General features: G+C 33.9%; 2 protein-coding genes across 2 annotated transcripts in view; one reads left to right on the top strand and one right to left on the bottom strand.

The window, feature by feature from the left end:
• The first annotated feature begins 447 nt into the window (after window positions 1–447).
• l(1)G0196 (inositol hexakisphosphate and diphosphoinositol-pentakisphosphate kinase) overlaps window positions 448–20,295 on the top strand; it is an 80,526-nt gene continuing 60,678 nt past the window's right edge. Inside the window, exon 1 of the mRNA XM_065368980.1 lies at window positions 448–601. The gene's annotated coding sequence lies outside the window, so the exon portion shown is untranslated. The remainder of the gene's footprint in view (window positions 602–20,295) is intronic.
• LOC135847411 (uncharacterized) lies at window positions 18,979–20,194 on the bottom strand. Its single transcript, XM_065366923.1, has 2 exons — window positions 20,047–20,194; window positions 18,979–19,961 (listed from the first exon to the last, which is right to left on the bottom strand). The coding sequence occupies exons 1-2, from the start codon at window positions 20,092–20,094 to the stop codon at window positions 19,299–19,301; spliced, it is 711 nt and encodes a 236-aa protein (XP_065222995.1). The 5' UTR covers window positions 20,095–20,194; the 3' UTR covers window positions 18,979–19,298.

Raw genomic sequence — 20,295 nt, 5'->3', positions numbered from 1 at the left:
TCATCCCATCACCCATGATCCCAATCATCCATTCAGTTGATATTGACTCGAATTTGTTTCAGAGGGGTCATGTCGTCATGTCCGGTCCAGTCCACTCGGTCTTATGAGCATTTTTGGATTTTGGCCTTGGATTAAGTTTTTACTTTTTTGGCCTTTGGTTTGGGCCAGTTCAACAAGCCTGGCTTGGGCTGCCCCGGACCAGGCTGGAGTTTGAAAGAGCATTGAGAAGAAAAATCCCATCTTGAATGACTCAATTTTTTTAGTTTCATTTTTGAAGCCATAAGTCATAACTGCCATAAGGCATAAAGCAGATATATTACGCGATTACTCAATTTACCGTTATTACCAGTAATTACCCAATCGCTCCGTCTTTCATACCACCATCGACGTTCGAACCGTTCATCCAGTTACACCGTTGATATCGTTACATTTACGCACATCGTCTTATCAATTTTCTTCGTTTCATTATCACAGTTTGCAAACTTTTTGTATTCGAACTCGATGGTAAACTTTTTTTTTATTAATTCAATTTGCATCGTCTTAATTAACATGTTGGTCGAGTATTCGCGTCTAATCTGAATAAAGAAACCCGAATCGCGAGGTATGTAGCTTTTATACACGATACTCATATAGTCATAAGTACAATATTAACTACTATGCTATAACATTACAAACGTCGCAATTATACGTACATAAATGCCATGGTGATTCCTAAAGTAATAATTATTACGCTCTATGTACACTCGAAAATTACAGGCAGGGGTAATTGCGATGATTAATTACTTAATTTAAATTTAATAACCACGTTTTACGAGCGTGTCGAGCGTTTATTTAGTCGAGGTTTTTATTCGTTACGCGATAAGATGTTCGTTCATGAGAATTCATCTTTTTCTGCTACAATACATTGTGCCATTCAGTCTAGACTCTAGAGGATTTTATTTGATATTTACCTATACCTACTTTGTAAACTCAAATTGAGAGTTTGATTCGAGTTATTTTGTATTACGAAAAGGAGCCTGAGTTTGGCTATTTGAATTGTTCTAGTGTGACGCTGAAACGATCATTTTTACTGATACGATACCTACGTTTATTCGATTCGAAATATTATATGTGTTGTGCCATTCAGTGTAGAGAATTTTATTTACTTTGTAGACTCAAATTGAGAGTTTGATTCGAGTTGAGTATTTTGTTTCACGAACACCAGCCTTGAATCTGAGTAGGTATTTGGATTGATCGACGGTGACGTCGAATTGATCATTTTTACGATACGATATCTACGTTTATTCGATTCGAAGTAAAGTAGGTAAACGTTGGCAAATTGACAAATAAAATTATACCTACTCGTTTATCTTGTTTTCGAATCTGTGCTAATTTATTTCCTATTTTCGTGATAAATAACGTAAGTAATCTGTTATCATCGGTGACGAATTGTGCGTACGATTCAGTTTACTTAGATATACGTAAAATAAAAAGGGTTTGTTTCTTCGGGTCCCCTTTGACAAGATCTAGATTCTATTGTCCATATAAATTGTGTATTGTGCTACTGGACAGAAATACACGTAAAATTTGAGAGCTTGTGGTGTATTTTTTTGGAAGAAAAATAAAAAGAACGAGATGAATAGCAAATTAAAAACCTTATTTTGTGTCCACGTCGTTTTTTTTCTCCCTAGCTCGGTGTCGTCTCCCGAGGACATATGGTTTAGTAGAATAGGTACCTACATTGTTGGAAAAAAATGGCACAGGCACAGGTACAGGGGCAGACGTTTCAAAATGAAAAGGATCGAGCTCGTATGTGATACAAAGTATTAAAAAAAAAAAAGAAAGAAAGAGACACATGTCTATACGAGTTTGTTTTGATGTACACGAAGAATTTGCATAACTATAGTACGAACTCGAGCTCGAGCTCGACTCGAGTCTCGAAGAAGCCTAGTTTTTATTCTTGATTCATTCGACCTCGACTCTATATTGTTTAATTTCCGTCCGAAGTCGTAAAAGACGGATATTTTTTTCTCTTTCGATTTTTTATTTATCGGTTCTCGTCGTCGATGGAGCTCGCAGCAATTTCACCTTCACGCCCAAAGGGGTTAGCAGAACTGTCTGTCTGCGGGATCTCTCCTCTCGAGTCGATGGTGATAAATGGCTCGTGCTATGATGGTCGCGTAATATTTATAATGAAGACATTCTACACGGTGCTGGTGGTGGTGGTGGTGGTTTTTTTTTCGCGATAGACTCGACTACTACTTGTAGGTAGCAGGTAGCAATCGGGGGTTATGATTTGCAGCTTACGATTATAGGAAAGGGGTAGCAAAGACGTTTCGACTTTTTTTTTTTAACCCGTCTTAGAGTCTGTTCGCTAATCGAGTCTCTGGTCGGTATTTTAATAGTACCGCTGGCGCGGCGAGGGTGGTCTTTTTCAAAAAGGTCCAGAAGGTAGTAAACAATTATGAAAAATTAGTATCATTTAACCCAAACGGTGCTTCATCTTTTTGCCAATACAATAAATAAGCATTTTTTTTTTCTTTTTTACGAAAGGGGTTGCGTTTTTTTTCTATTATTTTTTTTGCGTTCGAGTTCGATTGTACCGTCAAGAAAGAGAGAGAGAACGGATTGTTGGATTGGTGTATTATAGATTTGGGCACAAATCGAGTGTTGAAGGGTTTATGATTCGTAGGTGAGGGGTTTTTCGTATTTGGTCGATTCGTCGTGGCCATTTGGAGAAGAAAATCGCGACGAGTAAATTGATTTATCACGAAATGAGAGAGCTCGACTCGAGACTGCGGTGTAATTCGCGCGCAGCTGATTGTATTTTATTGTTGTTTCGAATTACGAAATCGAAAGTGTCGAGTGAATTGTCTATATAATATTTTATTCACACGTATCGGGATTCGGGGGTGCGAATTAATCGAGTGTTGAGATGCTGGTTGTGCAGATTAATTTACCCCCTTCTGTTTGATGGCGATGAAGATGAAGATGATGTATGTACTCGTATTATACGATACGACGTGTCTTCTCTGGATATACGAGTAGGAATGATACATGATATGCAGATGTAAATTGATTTTTTCTGTTTTCTGGATGTGAAATACAGTGTATGGATTTTTGAGTGAATTTTGTACGATATTCGAGAGACTGATCGCGAAAAATACGCATAATATTGGGTTGGTAGGTGTATAGGTATTTTTTAATCGCGTCGAAATACGAGTAATTGAGAGTTGCAAATTGTGATAAGAGATATGTTCATGTGTACTTATAGCCTGGTTTAATTTCCCGTGTTTGATTACTCGTCGCTGCAGTGCTCGTGCTGTAAACAAGTGGTGTGAAATGAATCATTCTGATATAAATATGGATTTCATATGCGAGCGATTATTTTGAAAAAAAAGGTACCGAACTCGATGCTTATCGGAAATAGTCGAACGGAATTTGTAAATATTCGTGATTTTTTTTTTTTTTGGTGAAGTGTACTCGAAGTTTTTGATGTGGTGTATTTATGATAAATGATTGCAATGGTAGAAATTTTGTCAAGTCAATTTGAGTTTTTTTCTCTATAATTTTTCAGTGTAACATTGATTTGAATTTTGTGCAGTATTTTTACAATTTTCAAATCCTTCCTTCTTCTCTTCTTTCTCCTCCTTTTCCTCCTCCCTCTCACCATGGTCTCATGTATGTAATATGTTCGTTCGACTCGGATTGTTATACAGCTAGGAACTGATAGATGACTTTATATTCAATTACCCTTCTTTGTCAAATTCATATTTTGAAAAATCGCATTCCTTAGGGCATAAGTTTTTTTTTACAAATCAGTGCTACCAATTTATGAAACCCAAATATTATATTATTAGGGCCTTTTTTTTGTAATTTCTTTTTCGATAAGGGTACGTTAATCTTCCAAAGTTGCGAGTCCTATAATTTTTTCTACCCTCTTCCCATCTGGAAAATCCAGAAAGAATTGATTTTCGGCTTATCTGTTTCAAAGGTTCTTTTTTTTGTTCCATTGCCAAACAATAGTCCTGTTTTTTGCCAAACTTGCTTATACTTAATGATCTGTTTATTTATATATTTTTTTTGTCTTTGATTTGATTTGATTTGATCAAGTCAAAAAGTGTAAATGTTGGAAAAATTGTCTAAATGAGTCAACAGGGTATCTAACAGGTGGTGAAATTAGTGAAAAAGTAGTGAATTTGGTCAAAAAGGTAGTGAAAAGATCAAAAAAATTTGAAGTTCATGTTATTTTTTCAAAACGTATGTAATGCGTTCATTTTTATTGTTGTTTTTTTTTTTAAATATAAGTATATCTACTTAATTTTGATTAAGATTAAAAAATACTTTGTATACAATACAAATGTTCTTCCAATTTCAAATTTTTTGAAAATTCTCCTTTGAAACTTTGACTTTATCAATTTTTTTGCGTGTGTGTGTGTGTGTGTGTGTGTGTGTGTGTGTGTGTGTTTGGGGGGGAGGGGGTCGAGTTGAGAGCTTTCTGAAAATTTGTTTGAAAAAAGAATATGGAAAAAGTAGTGATTTTTTTTCAACTAAAAAATTCGTTGAATAGGTACCATGGTCAACTTTTTTGGGGGGGGGGGAGAGGGAGGAAGTGTCGGCAAAATAGTCAAGAAGTGTCCATTTTTGGACAATTAGCAAAAAAGTGCCCATTTTTATTAAAACTGTTGAAAAGGTGCCCATTTTTGTTAAAATTGTCAGAAAGTACCCATTTTTGGTAAAATTGACATAAAAAACAATTTTTGGTAAAATTGTCAGAGAAGGTCAATTTTTGGTAAAATTGACAAAAAAGGCTAATTTTTGTTAAAACTGTCAAAAAAGGCCAATTTTTGGTTAAATTGTCAAGAAAGGCCATTTTTTGGTAAAATTGTCAAAAAAGGCCATTTTTTGTTAAAACTGTAAAAAAAAGATCAATTTTAAATTTTTGGTAAAATTGACAAAAAAAGCCAATTTTTGTTAAAACTATCAAAAAAGAGGCCAATTTTTGTTAAAATTGTCAAAAAAGGCCATTTTTTGTTAAAACTGTAAAAAAAAAGACCAATTTTAAATTTTTGGTAAAATTGACTAAAAAGGCCAATTTTTGTTAAAACTGTCAAAAAAAGCCAATTTTTGGTTAAATTGTCAAGCAAGGCCATTTTTTGGTAAAATTGTCAAAAAAGGCCATTTTTTGTTAAAACTGTAAAAAAAAGATCAATTTTAAATTTTTGGTAAAATTGACAAAAAAGGCCAATTTTTGTTAAAACTATCAAAAAAAGCCAATTTTTGGTTAAATTGTCAAGCAAGGCCATTTTTTGGTAAAATTGTCAAAAAAGGCCATTTTTTGTTAAAACTGTAAAAAAAAGATCAATTTTAAATTTTTGGTAAAATTGACAAAAAAGGCCAATTTTTGTTAAAACTATCAAAAAAGAGTCCAATTTTTGTTAAAACTGTCAAAAAAGGCCAATTTTCGGTTAAATTGTCATAAAAGGCCATTTTTTTGGTAAAATTGTCAATAAAGGCCATTTCTTGGTAAAATTGTCAAAAAAAGACCAATTTTTGTTAAGACTGTCGAAAAGGTCAACTTTTGGTAAAATTGTCGAAAGAAAGACCAATTGTTGCCAAAATTGTCAAACAACCCTATTTTTGCCAAGACATCCCAAAATACCTGCTTGAAAAAAAAAATGCCAAGAAAGTGTCAATTTTCGGCGAAATAGTCAAGAAGTTTCCATTTTTGGAACAATTGTCAAAACAAAAAATGTCCTTTTTCGATAAAATTGTCCATCCTGTTCTTGCCAAGAGTGCCTAAAAAATCACATCTTTGCCAAAATTATCAAAAAAGTTCCATTTTTAGTCAACGTGATTATCAGAGAGTGTCAATTTTTGGCGAGTTGACGAAAAATTGTAATGTTTTTTCTCCAAAATTCTCAGGAAGTAGTTTTTTGATAAAATAGTCAAATGGTGGTGTATTAATGTTTTCCAAAATTGTTTTAAAAAATTGTGCTTTTTTTGTCAAAACGTCCTTTCTTGCATTAAAAAGTCCTCTTTTTGTTCGAATGTCTGCTAAACAAAAGTCCTGTTTTTTACAACATTGCTTATATATTTTTTTTGACAAATTTTATTTTATTCTCTAGATATTCTTTTATTTTTTTCAGTTTTTATGGCAATTTTTCGATATTTTTGATTTTTTTTGAGCACTTTGGGGACACTGCACGCCCTCTTGATCGTGCCCCAACCCACAAAAAAAGCCTTTATCTAACAATCCTGCTAATCCTGTAAGTTCTGCTTTTGCCCAACTTCTTGTTTGTGCGATCTGATGTGCTGTTTTTTTCAATAAAAGTTTTTAAATTTTCAATTTGTTGAATTTTGAAAAAAAAAACATCGTTTTTCTCATTTGAAATCAACGTTTCTAGGTTCTTTGTTTTGTTGTAAAGACAAAAGTCGTTGATATTTTTTTTTCGTTTTGATCCCCCCCCCTCCCCTCATTCTGTTATTTCGTGTTTTTTTTTGTTTTTTTTTTTTTTTTTTGAAAAAATGTGGAAAGAAAGCGAAATTGTGTAAATATTTTCCAAAAATATTTCAAAAACCAAGAGAACATTCAAAATGCAAAATTTTGTGCGATTTTTAGAAATTTTCTTAAATTGTTGTTTATTATATTTAATTGACTTTTTGAAAAAATTTCATATTTTACGTACATCCATGATCCAATCAAAATAGCTGTTTTCGAAACTTTGACAATTTTTTTTAAAAATGCATTTTTTTGTTTTTTTTTTATTTGCAAAAAAAAATTAATTGTTAGCAATTGAAGCTTTTTAGCAATTTTTGAACAAAACAGCGAAACTTCTGACAGTTAGTTTTTGCAAAAAATGTACGAATTTTAGTTAGATGAAACTGCATACATACATATTTAGCAAGTTTGGTGAAAAACGAGAATTCTTGGTAAATTTTTGACAAAAAAATTCCTTATTTTTTACAATTTTTCTGAAAATGAGAGACTTTCTCGCAATTTTGTTGATAATAAAGCGATACTTTGGCAAGTTTTGGCCAAAGAATGAGAATTTGTGGTAACTTGAGACTTTTGGATAACTATTGAAAAAAAAAAAAAAAGATTTCTGCCTAACAACAAAAATCCTGTACGGTTAAGTACCTATCTAAAAGGTAGTGAAAAAATAGTGAAAAAATGAAAAAATTCAAACGCGCCACAAAAACCTTTAAATCATTGAAAAAAGAGCTAATTTTTGATGAAATTGGCAACAGTGTTTGTTGGAATATGTTACGTCAGTTTAGCAGGTAAATTTCTTCCAATTTCAAATTTTTTTCGAAAATTTTCCTGTGAAAAATTTATTTTGTTAATTGTGAGGAGGGGAGGGGGAGGGGTCGATGGGAGAGCTTTCTGAACATTTGTGATCTGTCACGAGAAAACCAGGTTAGTGTCCAAAACGTAAATTTTACAGGACGGGCATTTGAAGTTTGAATCTATGTGTTCGGGGATTTATGATTCGTAGATCCGTGAAACTTGGACCACTTTTGGCCACAAGGGGTGCCAACATAACCTGACATTTTTTTTCAAAATCAGGGTTGCCAAAGGCCAATAATCGAAATTTCCCCAGATCGATTTTTTCGTTTTTTGTCAATTTCACGTCAAAAATTTCGCGAAAACTACTAAGAATGAATTATTAATATAAAATAAAGTTATTTATTGAGTTTTTAAATTTTTTCAAAAATTTTGTTCGAGGTGAAAAGAGTTGATTTTTCCAGCTTAAGCCTCATTCAAATTTCAATAAAATGGCACTAATCCTCCAAATGTGGGTCGATTGCCCCAAAAATTTGCATATTGACTCCCCTGAACATACTTTTCAAGAAAATCACAAAAAAAAAATTTTTTCTAACTTTTTTGTAGTTGCTCTATTTTTTTAACCTTGAATTTAGGGTCAAAAGAATCGTTCGCGAACGTTTTAACCACCACAGGCGGATTCTGCACACTGAGTAATACCAATATCCATAAAAAAAAAAAACAAATCGATTTTTTGGACACTAACCTGGTTTTCTCGTGACAGATCACATTTGTTCAAAATAACGTAGTGAAAAAGTAACCATTTTCAAAAAAAAAAAAGTTTGATACCGCGAATTTTGGCAACGAAAAGTTCACTTGACTTGACCTCTTCTCTTCTATTTTTCTTTGCGAAAAATTCTGTCTAAACATATGAAACGCTGCAACCATCGAAGAGACGAAAATCAACAAAATGAACTCGTCCAAAACTGAACCCGCTATTCGACGAAAAATTAATATTTCACTCTCCAAAGCGAACTACATATTAAAACCATTGCATAGAATTTGGCCAAAGCGTTAATATATTCGTTTCTGCCCACTATACAATGCTCTTGGAATCAGTCAGATGATCCGGTGAGCTATAATTATAAATCGAACGTTATTAAAGACGTCGAAACAGACGCGACGATTTCTGGTTAAAATTGGAGCGTTTTTTCCTCCATCTCTGTCTTCACTTCCCCTTTATATATGTACTGTTATATTATGTATTTCTAATTACGAAATCACACCGGCGACTACTGCTGTGAAAAAAATTGCCTCGGTCACGCGACCCACACACCTAAGGTGTGAAAGGGTTTGTACAATGGGCACAGTCCGGACACCTATAATAGGGAAATAACCACCGTCTATGGACTTTGCCAAATTATACGGTCGCGAAGGTGAAATGAATACGTAATGCGATCGTATTGATTGATTCGGCTGAAGGCGACGATTTAATAATCGTTACACCTTCGAGAAGATGAAAATTTGCGAGACGAGAGCTGAGATTTGATTTCACGATATACAGAATGAGAACGTCCTTATGGAGTTTCTCAGTAATACTCGTATCATTATAAGATGAAAAATATGAGCAGTAACTTATTGGTAGATTTGGGTGCCACTTGGAGAGAGATGAAGATGACTTTGGATGCTGACGACTCCGTATAGTGTCTTTGGTTTCATCAGATACTCGTAGATGATCTCTTGGGAGTAGATTTTTCTAAAGGGTAACACGTAAAACACGATGCCACAGTGGGATGTTGTGTGGTGGAGATTTTTCCCACCGTAGAACAAAAACGACGACGCGATTTTTTATACGTAAAATGCTATACGACTTAACGACGACGACTACGACGTTTAAGAAGCTATACCTATTGTAAAAGCCGACAGTTAAACATCAACTAGTAGTAGTAGATGCGTAAAGAAACCTACACGTGAGAGAGAGAGAGACAGAACAGCAGCGAGAAGAAACCCAAAGAGATGAAAAGACGGAAGCTACTCTATTCACAATGGTGTCGATTATATCCCAGTTGGGCCAACATCTAATTAAAGTATTTTGTATTCTATTATTGCAACTTTCCACCGTCTACGTTTCTTGTTCTTTTTCTTTTTTTTTTCTATATGCCCTTCTTTTTGTATTCGAGTATACAATACACCTATATCTATACCTATGTGTGTAATACTACCACACGATATAGAAGAGAAGCCTTTTAGTGCCCATGCCTATGCCTATGCCCGTTCGTTCGATATCTATACTATATAAATTTCGATAAAAATATATATAGAAAAGCATTATGTACAATTTAACCTTTAATCATTTCTATTCATCGAAAGGATTTTTTTTAATAATAAGAAATGAAAAAAACCTTCGTCCGGTATATGCACTCTCGTACTCGTGCTCGATGCTCGGACCACTATTACATACATTCATGGTACTAATAATTACGACACCCGAGTTTAGTTCTCCTCCTGCTCATCATCCTCCTTTTCTCGTGCACTTTTTGTATAAGATGTATTACGAGTGTTTTCTTGAATGTGGTGGTAATCTTGCGATGAGAAGAAAACGTTCGTGGAAAATGATTAACAACCGGTGTGTAATTGCTATCGACCGTTTCGTTTGGGATTCACAATGTATGGCACGATAGATGCATAATTGCAATAACCGCCGCTTGACCTTGGAATCGAATGAAATTTTGAATAAAAGAATTTTTTTATTTGCGAGATGAAGAAATTGGACGGGTTACGGTTGTTTTGCGCGAATACTCGTTCATTAGTATTGTATGAATGAGGTAGGAATGGTGTAATCGGTCATTCTGAAATGATAGCAAATGAACTCATCAATTATGTTAATCGCTCGTGAAATTACAAATTTTATTGAAAAAACCTACGTAGGTAGCTCAAAACTTTGCAAAGCTAACCTCTCGCAAAGCCCAAGCCTCCCTCCCCGCTCCCTTGAGATAATTTACTCCAGGTTTCTGGAGACTGAAAGCTACTGATCTAAACTGGAAGCCTGAAAGCTTATATCAATTTTTTAATAGTAAGTATTCCTTAATATTCACGAGGGAAGTATCCTGACCAGCACAACATTTTTTGAACTGGACAGAAGAGAATACTTAGAAAGAGGAGCCCAAAATACAGCCACCCACAGTGGGCTGTGAAAACCCTCAAAACGGGCGTAATTCAAAAACTTACAATGAACTCTAAAACAATGGTACAATGATATCCTCCCTTATGTTTTTGGGGTCGCAGAATACGAATTTGACAATATTTTTTTCGTAGGGGCGGAGGGTGAGGGGGTGAAGGGGGCGAAAAATTCAAAATTTGACTATAATGATGTGTGATAAGTCGAAATGTATGTTTTTGAGGGTGTAGATCACGAATCTGACAATATTTTTTTCATAGGGGTCAATGGTGGGGGATAAAGGGGGTGAAAACGGTGAAAAATTCAAAATTTGAATATAATGATGTGTGATATGTCGAAATGTACCGAATATGAATAATTCAACTAAAATTTACGTTGAAACTCCGTTTTTTGCCTACTCTGCTGCATAAATAGGAATAGAAAAAATTTTGCACGTAGATGCACGGGAAATTCCAGTGGCTGGTAATACTTAAGATAAAGTATTTCAAGATGTTAATTGCCATTTTTGCCCTAAAGTGCCCCCGCGACCTCCACAGTCGATTATAGTGAAAAATCTTGGTGAATTTTGTTAAAATGTGACAAATTTTTCTTCCAGGGACTTTGACGGCTTCCCAATAGAAAATTCTTCATCCCCCACCCTTCACCCCTTCTACACCCTCGAAAACGTACATTTTGACATATCACACGTAATTATGGTCAAATTTTGAATTTTTCACCGTTTTTACCCCCTTCATCCCCCACCATTCACCCCTACGAAAAAAATGTTGTCAAATTCGTGATCTACACCCTCAAAAACATACAATTCGATATATCACACATCATTATGGTCAAAATTGAAATTTTTCACCCCCTTCATCCCCCACCATTCACCCCTACGAAAAAAATATTGTCAAATTCGTGATCTACAACCTCGAAAACATACATTTCGACATATCACACATCATTGTAGTCAAATTTTGAATTTTCAAACATTTTCACCCCCTCAGCCCCCACCATTGACCCCTACGAAAAAAATATTGTCAGATTCGTGATCTACACTCTCAAAAACATGCATTTCGACATATCACACATCATTATAGTCAAATTTTGAATTTTTCGCTCCCCTCACCCCCTCACCCCCCACCCCTACAAAAAAAATATTGTCAAATTCGTATTCTGCGACCCCAAAAACATAAGGGAGGATATCATTGTACCATTTTTTTAGGGTTCATTGTAAGTTTTTGAATTTCGCCCGTTTTGATGGTGCTCACAGCCCACTGCAAAAATTTCAGATGCTGAAATTCATTTTTCGATTTTTGGCGAATTTTTGAAAATTCAAAGTTGGTCCAAAATTAGTAGGCAGAAAAAATCAAAATATCAGCAAAATTATGTAGAAAGCTGAAATTTGGTTTATACCCTATTTTTGAGCTGCTGAGTCGATTGGTGACGGTTTCGAATCGTTCTGGAGCCTCCAGCGGGGTTTCGGTTTCTCCAGTTTTCGAGAAAATGCTCTAAATAGGGTGAAAATGAAATTGAGCCCCTATGAACTCGAATTTATTGTATTGGTGACCCTTTCGATCGGTTTCGGATCCTGTTATTAGAATATTTTTGTGCCAGTTCAAATCCAAAATTTTCTCCAGTGATTACCTATTTAAAAAAAAAATCGTTTTTTTCGCGAATGTGTGAACAAAAAAATGCAGAAATTTGGTATGTACCTTATTTTAGACCTCTGAAGGCAATGGAGTGATGTTTCAAAATGATTCTGGAGCATACGGCGGATTTTGATTTTTTTTCAAAAATAATCACCGGAAAAAATTTTGGATTTGAACGAGTTGATAGGTGCTGAATTTCATTTTCACCGTATTTAGAGCACTTTTTTAGAAAACTGAAGAAACCGAAAATCTGCTGGAGGCTGCAGAACGCTTCGAAACAATCATCAATCGATTGGGCAGGTCGGAAATACAATCCAATTTTCAGTTTTTTTGTCAAGGCGTTCGCGAAAGGCGATTTTTGCATTTTTTTTTTTCAAAAATAATTACTGGAGAAAATTTAGGATTTGAACCGGCGCAAAAATTATCGAAGGGGTCACAAAAGTAATGACTCCGAGTTTATAGGTGCAGAGTTTCATTTTCACTCTATTTACAGAGTTTTATCGAAAACTGGAGAAACCAAAAATCTGCTGGAGGCTCCAGAACGGTTCGAAACCGTCGCCAATCGACTCGGCAGGTCGAAAATAGGGTATTAACCAAATTTCAGATTTCTAGGCCAATTTGGTAACATTTTAATTTTTTCAAATTTTTTTGGCCCTTTGAATTTTTAAAAATTTCAAATTTGCCAAAAATTGAAAAATGAATTTCAGCATTTGAAATTTTGGCTGGTGGTATATTTCGGGGTTCCTCTTAATTTTTGTACCAGTTGGGATATTTCTCTTGTGAGGGCTCGTTCTAGTACCCCCTCTCCCCCCTCAAAAAAAAGGTAACTTGGAAACCAAAAAAGTTGAAAAACGTGAGCAAAGTGAGCAAGACATTATACATATTTGAAGCAGAAAGAAAATTATAAAAAGATGACCGGCCATTTTAATTAAATTTATTTATATACTTCACGTAAAAAAAAATCTAACAAAATCTATATATTAAAATTATGACCGGATTCTTGTGACAGCGAGATCTCAGGAACGGCTGAACCGATTTTGATCGACGAAGTCTCAAAAAAAAGCTTTTGACCCGTAGATGTGCAGGTTTTAATCAAAAGTTCAAAAAGTTGCGCCGTAAAGCTCAAAAAAGCTCAATAATTGATTTTAGCCTATACATAGCGCATTCGATGTATACACAGTAGTACGTATATTATACCTTGAAAGAGCATCTAAAAAAGTCAAATGTTGAAGAAAAAAGTTCACAAAAAAGTTGCGCCTTAAAGCTCAAAAAAGCTCAATAATTGATTTTGGTCTATACGTAGCGCATTCGATGTATATGCAGTAGTACGTATATTATACCTTGAAAGAGCATCAAAAGAAGTCAAATGTTGAAGAAGAAAGTTCACAAAAAAGTTGTGCCTTAAAGCTCAAAAAAGCTCAATAATTGATTTTAGCCTATATGTAGTGCATTCGAGATATGCAGGGAAGTACGTATATTATACCTTGAAAGAGCATCAAAAGAAGTCGAATATCAAAAAAAAATGTTCGCAAAAAAGTTGTACCATAAAGCTCAAAAAAGCTCAATAATTGATTTTAGCCTATACGTAGCATATTTGATATGTATAGAGAAGTACATATATTATACCTTGAGAGAGCATCGAAAGAAGTCGAATGTTGAAGAAAAATGTTTACAAAAAAAGCTGTGCTGTAAAAAGCTCAAAAAAGCTCAATTATGACCGGATTCTTTTGACTCTAAGACCTCAGCAATGGCAGTACCAATTTTGCCCGACGATGTCTCAAAAAAAAAAGCTTTTGACCCATAGATGAGCAGGTTTAAATCAAAAGTTTGAAAAGTAGCGCCGTAAAGCTCAAAAAAGCTCAATAATTGATTTTATCCATTAGGTAGCGCATTCGATGTATACACAGTAGTAGGTATATAATACCTTGAAAGAGCATCAAAAGAAATCAGCAGTTGAAGAACAATGTTTACAAAAAAAAATGTGCTGTAAAGCTCAAAAACTGAGTAATTGATTTCAACCATGTACGGAGAAGTACGTATATTATATTACACGTTGAAAGAGCATCACAAGAAGTCAAATGATAAAGAAAACAGTTTACAAAAAAATTTTGCCATTAGCCCAAAAAAGCTCAACAATTGATTCTACTATGTATTAAAATTATGACCGGATTCTGTTATCTCTGAGATTTCAGCAATGGCTGAATTGATTTTGCTTGATGATGTCTCAAAAAAGGGCTTTGCACCTGTAGATTTGCAGGTTTTTATCAAAAGTCTGAAAAGTTGCGCTGTAAAAGCTCAAAATAGCTCAATAATCAATTTTAATCTATTCATAGCATATTCAACATTTACGAAGATGTACATATATTATACCTTACACCTTTGATATATATAATGAAGTAGGTACGCATATTATATGTATACCTTGAAAGAGCATCACAAAACGACAAATCTTGAAGAAAAAAAGCTTTAGAAAGTTCCTGGTAAAAGCTAAGTGAAAGCTTGAAAGTTTTAAATTATGACCAGATTCTTTTTTCTGTGAGATCTCAGCAACGGCTGAACCAATTTTGATGAACGACCTCTCGACAGAAAAGCTTTAAAGTGTAAATGTGCAGGTTTATGTTGAAAGGCCAAAAAGTTACACCATAAGCTCAAGAAAGCTCAATAATCGATTATGTCATATTGGGTGGGTACACAAAAGTACCTACATTGTACCTCAAAAAATCTCCAGGGAAAAACAAACTTTGACAAAAAAAAGTTTATGGTAAAAGCTCAGTGAAAGCTCAATACTTTGTGATATGCAGTATTTAACCTGTAATCAGTGCATTCGACATACCTATACAAAGAAGTATGTATATTGTGCCTTGAAAGAGCTTCACAGAAAGACAAAGCTTGAAGAAAAAAAAACTTACAAAAGTTTAAAGCTAACTTTCAAAATTTGACGATAAAATCTCAGCGATAGCTTAAAATTTGGAAAGAAGTACATACATACATTATTGTCCCTTGAAAGAGCTTCACAAAAAGACAAATCTTGAAGAAAAAAAGCTTACAAAAGTTCGCAGTCAAAGCTAAGTGAAAGCTTGAAAATTTTGGTCATTTAGTATTTGATCCAATTTGATGTGTAAAAAAATATACAAATTGTACCTTGAAAGATCACCGCGAAAAAATCATTCTAGACTGTAAAAAACTTAAAAAAATTAACGGCAAATAAAGTTCAGAGAAAGTTTGAAAATTCATTATAAGTCAGTTTTTTGTCACAGCAAGGTCTCTGCAACAGCTGGACCGATTTTGATAAACAGCCACTCGATAGAAAGGTTTTAAATAGTACATAGATAGGTATGTAGGTTTATGTTGAAAGTTCAACAATTTTCACCATGAGCTAAAAAAAGCTCAAAAAATCATTTACTAAATTTTAAAATGTGAAATGAAATTATGACAAAAAGTTGATTTTATATTAAAAAAAAATTCAGGGTGCATCGTCAACATCACCTCATGTCATGAAGTTTTAAGCTTTCACTGAGCTTTCACCTTCAAATATAAATATTCTGTATTCTGTATAACTTCAAGTTTTTTTTCTGTCAAAAATTGTTTTTCAACTTCGATCTTTCATGGTGGGTTTACATCGCAGTCGACAACAATGTTTCGAAAACAAAGTTGGAAAACAAAATGTTTGGGAAACAATGTTTGAAACATGATTGATTTACACCAAATTTTAAAACAGCAACATTTTTATCAGCATTTCTTTTCATGATTTTCTGATTAATTAATTCTCTTCATATTGAATATTTTTACTTTCTAATTTAAATCCTATGCAATGCCGTCTGTTCACTCACCTCTTTCTGGTACTTATATATCAAAAATTGTGTTTTGTTTGTTCGTTATATGCTTATCAGTAACCATTGCAAAAAAATGATATTGCTGCTGTATTTAGTAGAAAAGTAGCAATAGAAGCATTCCTGACATGATTTTTCAGCTTTTTAATGAAAAATAATACACCTCACAATAACAAATATAAGGAAAACACACTTAAATTACTGTTCATCTTTCATACCAATACCCTTAACCACAAATGTTTCTAAACATTGTTTCAAGTCGCCGGAAATTTCGGCGACCTGAAACATTGTTTACAACACGTTGTAAACACAGGTTTCGAAACATTTGGTGTAAATGAAAAACTGAAACTTGGTTGTAAACATGAATTTGTTTCTGAAACACTGTTGTCGACTGCGGTGTAAACCCACCATCAGGGTGCAACATAGGTACTTTTGTCTATCCATCAAATGAATCGGTGGGAACGGAAAGGGACCAAGCCACATTTTTGGAAAAAAAATTTTTCACGGATATAGGGGTTTCAAAGTACGGCGGATCGACTGGTGATGTCAGATTTCCGCAAAACGGCCGGGAAAGTGGTATTTGGGCGCAGAAAAAGGGCGGATCCGCATTTATGGCTTTTTTGTAAAATATTTTTAATTCCTTGAAAAATAACTAACATTTTTGAGAAGACCATTTTTTGAAATTTAAGTTAATCTCTGAATAGAAAAATGATGAAAAAATTAACAACTTCGGCAAAAAGTCTTAGAACTCAAGGAGTTTTTGGGCAATTTAAACGAGATAGCAGTCTAAATGATGTACTTAGATGTAGAATCAAGCCCCATTCGTGCCCGAGCAATTTCAAAAGAAATTTTGTCGATTGGGTGCAGAAAGGGTCTAAGTCTCATTTGTTTAGGCAGCAACAGCGCCGGCGCACGTGAATATTTTTTTTTCTAAACAGAGCTAAAAATTGTGTCTTGGGGTCCTCTTTCAATGACCTTAAGCATGTTTACCAAAAATTTTTGATTTTCAAATAGGTAAATCAGTTTTTTGTTATTCCTGAAAAGTGCGAAAATGGACTTAGCCCCTTTCCGTTCCCACCGATTCAAATATGGCTTAATAAATTATTGAACTTTTTTCGGTTTACTACGCAACCTTTTGTACTTACAACATAAACTTACACATCTGCACTTTAAAGCCTTTCTATCAAGAGGTTGTTATTTTAGGTGAAATACCACATATCACAAAGTTTTGAGCTTTTGTTTAGCTTTTTTATAGAAATTTTCAAAAAATGGTGGTAAATGCTCAGCAAAAGCTCAAAATTTCGTGGCATGCAATATTTGACCAGATCAAGTGCTTATACAGCCAATGTTGAAAGTTTTCACCACTTCATGCAGAAGGTGCAGCAGATCGAGTAATTTTAGTTGAGACTTTGACAATCTTAGCAAACAGCAAAAGAATTAGCGAGATTTTTGGTAATTTCTGATAAAAAATTATTTTTTTTTAAAACTAAAAAACAAAACATTTTTGTAAATTGTTGATTTGGAGAAAAAAAAACATTGTCTATTTTAGCAAAAAGTAGCAATTTTGGTAGTTATAGACAAAAAAAACAATTATGCAGTCTACATTTTTTTGCAATTATTTTTGTCGCTTTTATTAGGTAAAACTAAAACTACGTATAGGGTAAAAAACGATTCTTTTTTTGGTATTTTTGGTAAAAGTTTGCAATGTTGCCAAAAAATGAACATTTTTGTAAACTTTTAAAGAAATGAAACCGCGGCTTCTCGCCAATTGTTTAAAATAAAGATAATACTAATTCAAGCATGTGTTTCCAAAAGGCAAGAAGTCCGTTTTCAAAGATTCTGAGGGTGCAACTGCAAGGCCATCTAGCATAAAGTTGCGGCCCAAAAGGCTGATTTTATGATATGTTGTGCCCAAGGGTTTTGGCTACAACATATCAAAAAATCAGCCAATTTGGGCCATTTCTACATTTCCAAATTGTATACTAAGTACCATGAATTTCTTATCAATATTTTTTTGGACTTGGTGCGTTCTGGAAACACATGCTTCAATTGTAAAAAATGAATTTCCCAATAACTAACAGTGAAAAAATTGTGATCATTTTACTTACATATTATGTAGTTACTTTCTGAATTTTCAAAATGTACATTATAACCTTTTGAAGAATCGCGCAGTATGCGCGATTAACGGGTTTGCTAGTATTCAAATTAAAATTTAATAGTGAAACTCAATCAAGACGTTGAAAATTTTAGCAATCATGAGCAAGACTTTGAAATTCTCACTTTTCAGCAAAATTGCTACTATAAGTAAATATATGTTTTTCCCAAAATTGCATAAAGACTTGCTGTTTTCCAAAATTGGCCTAAGTCGTTTTTTTTGCCACAAATTGCCAAAAAACTTTTTTCAAATAAAATTAGTCCAAAGTTTCGATTTTTGACAGAAATATTGCGAAAATTCTCACTTTGTTGTCCAAAAAATCTCGCTGTTTTTAGATTTTAATTAAAAATAACGTTTTTTCTGTATTGAAAATTTGAAATGTTTCGTTCATGTTTTGTCATTTTTTTTGGTTACTTTTTTTTTCCTCGTTGACATCCGAGACTGCACTTTTAGGATTCTACTACTTCTGTTCTTCTACTAAACGGTTGAAAATTTGCAAATTTCTCATTTTTGGATAAATTCATTGTTTCGTCACAAATAGATATTGTATTTTGCATTAATTATGTCGAAATATTGAAAAACATCATTTCTGAAACTGGGGAAGTATTTTGAAACTTATAGCTTAGTACACATTTTTTCACCACAACTGCCAATTTCAATTAATCCAAAAAATTTCGTCAAGTTTTCAGCTATTTTTCTCGATTTTTTGATTTTTGGCAGTACGTAATGATCAAAAAATTGGCACCACTGTGTTCCAAAATATTTTGTGGATTATTCGATGAAATTCGCTGATGGTGACGTTTGAAAAAAATTAGAAAAAATTCAACCCCTTTCCCCACTCGTGATGCTATTTTGTATGCACTATGCATCTTAGTTGATATTTGAGAGATTTAAAAAAATTGATCTGGAGAACCGAGAAAAGTGAACGGAAATGGTTTTATTGAAAGATTCTGACATTGTGTAAAAAAGACTGAGAGTGAAAGTGACTCACTTGATCAGTTCAGAAAAAATAATATTTTTGAAATCAAGTATAACGAAATGTATTTCTTACGAACAAAAAAATTTAATAATCTTAATTGTTAAATATCTTATCTTAATCCAATCGATTCATTTTTAGAAATATCAACAGGCCTATCGAATTTTATTTGCAGTGAAGAGTTCAAGTGGGGAAAAATTCGTTGATGAATTTCTATTCAGTTGGTACTTCAGGGATAAAATTCCTTACTCCTGTTCACTATGATTAACTATACAGAATGGATTAAAGCTTTATTTGCATTTCAGCAACATACCTTTTCAAATTTACCAAAGCTGTCCAACCATGTGGTCTTTTAAAAGGTTGTTTTAGATAAGTACAATACCAGTAATAATAATACTGAATAATACGAATATTTAGCGCGGAATACTCCAATTTTTCGACTACGCTTTCGAAACCACTTTCCGGTAAAGCTAGTAATTTATCAACCAGAACCGACGGAGGATTAGGGTCTGAGAAAATATCCGCCGTAAATAAACTCGATATTTCAGTATCGACTGACTGAATATCCGGTAGTGGAAACGGAGGATTGTATTTCTTGATATCGCGAATTCCAAATTGCAAATTAGTCAGGTCAGAAAGTAAATCCATTTGTAAACATAGAAGTTTAGCGTAGGGCAAGTAAGCTGGAGGAAATCTCGTCTCACTGCTCGTTTGAAAATGGTTTTCCATCTCCTTGTTTACTTTATCCATTACCCTGTATGGTAATTTTATCGCTTTTCCGAGTAGATAATGGAATGGATCTGACTGTGTGAATATTTCGGGTGATAGAAGTTGGCGTAGATCTTGCGAGAAGTTGTCAGGTGATAAAGGTTCGATATTTGGTTTGATTGCCTGGGAGTTGAGTGAGGAGGTGGCGTCTGTTCTGATGCCAACGATTAGGTTTATCTGGAATTTAAAGGAGATTGTCGATAGGTTATTTAGAAATTCAATTCGATTATGTGGTCAAGTTGCTCGAGTGTTGTCAACTTACCCCGAAGAAGATTGCTACAGCTCCATGAATTGTCCACGAAGGTGCCATTATCGTCGATTTTTTTCAACTTATTGTACATATAAACTTGTATGAGGCTTCGCGATGATCTAACTGTGAACGAGGTGATAGTTTTTTTGTTTTTTATACGTCGAAGCGTTGTCAAATTGAATGAGGAACGATACCTTGATGTCGACGATTTGTCAAAACATCATTATTCGTTTTTATGGATAACAATTTTCGAATGACAAC

Source organism: Planococcus citri, chromosome 5 (assembly GCF_950023065.1).
Source record: "Planococcus citri chromosome 5, ihPlaCitr1.1, whole genome shotgun sequence".
Classification (NCBI taxonomy): Eukaryota; Metazoa; Arthropoda; class Insecta; order Hemiptera; family Pseudococcidae; genus Planococcus; species Planococcus citri.
Note: the sequence above shows the minus strand (reverse complement) of the source record. Positions and strands in the feature narration are given on the sequence as shown.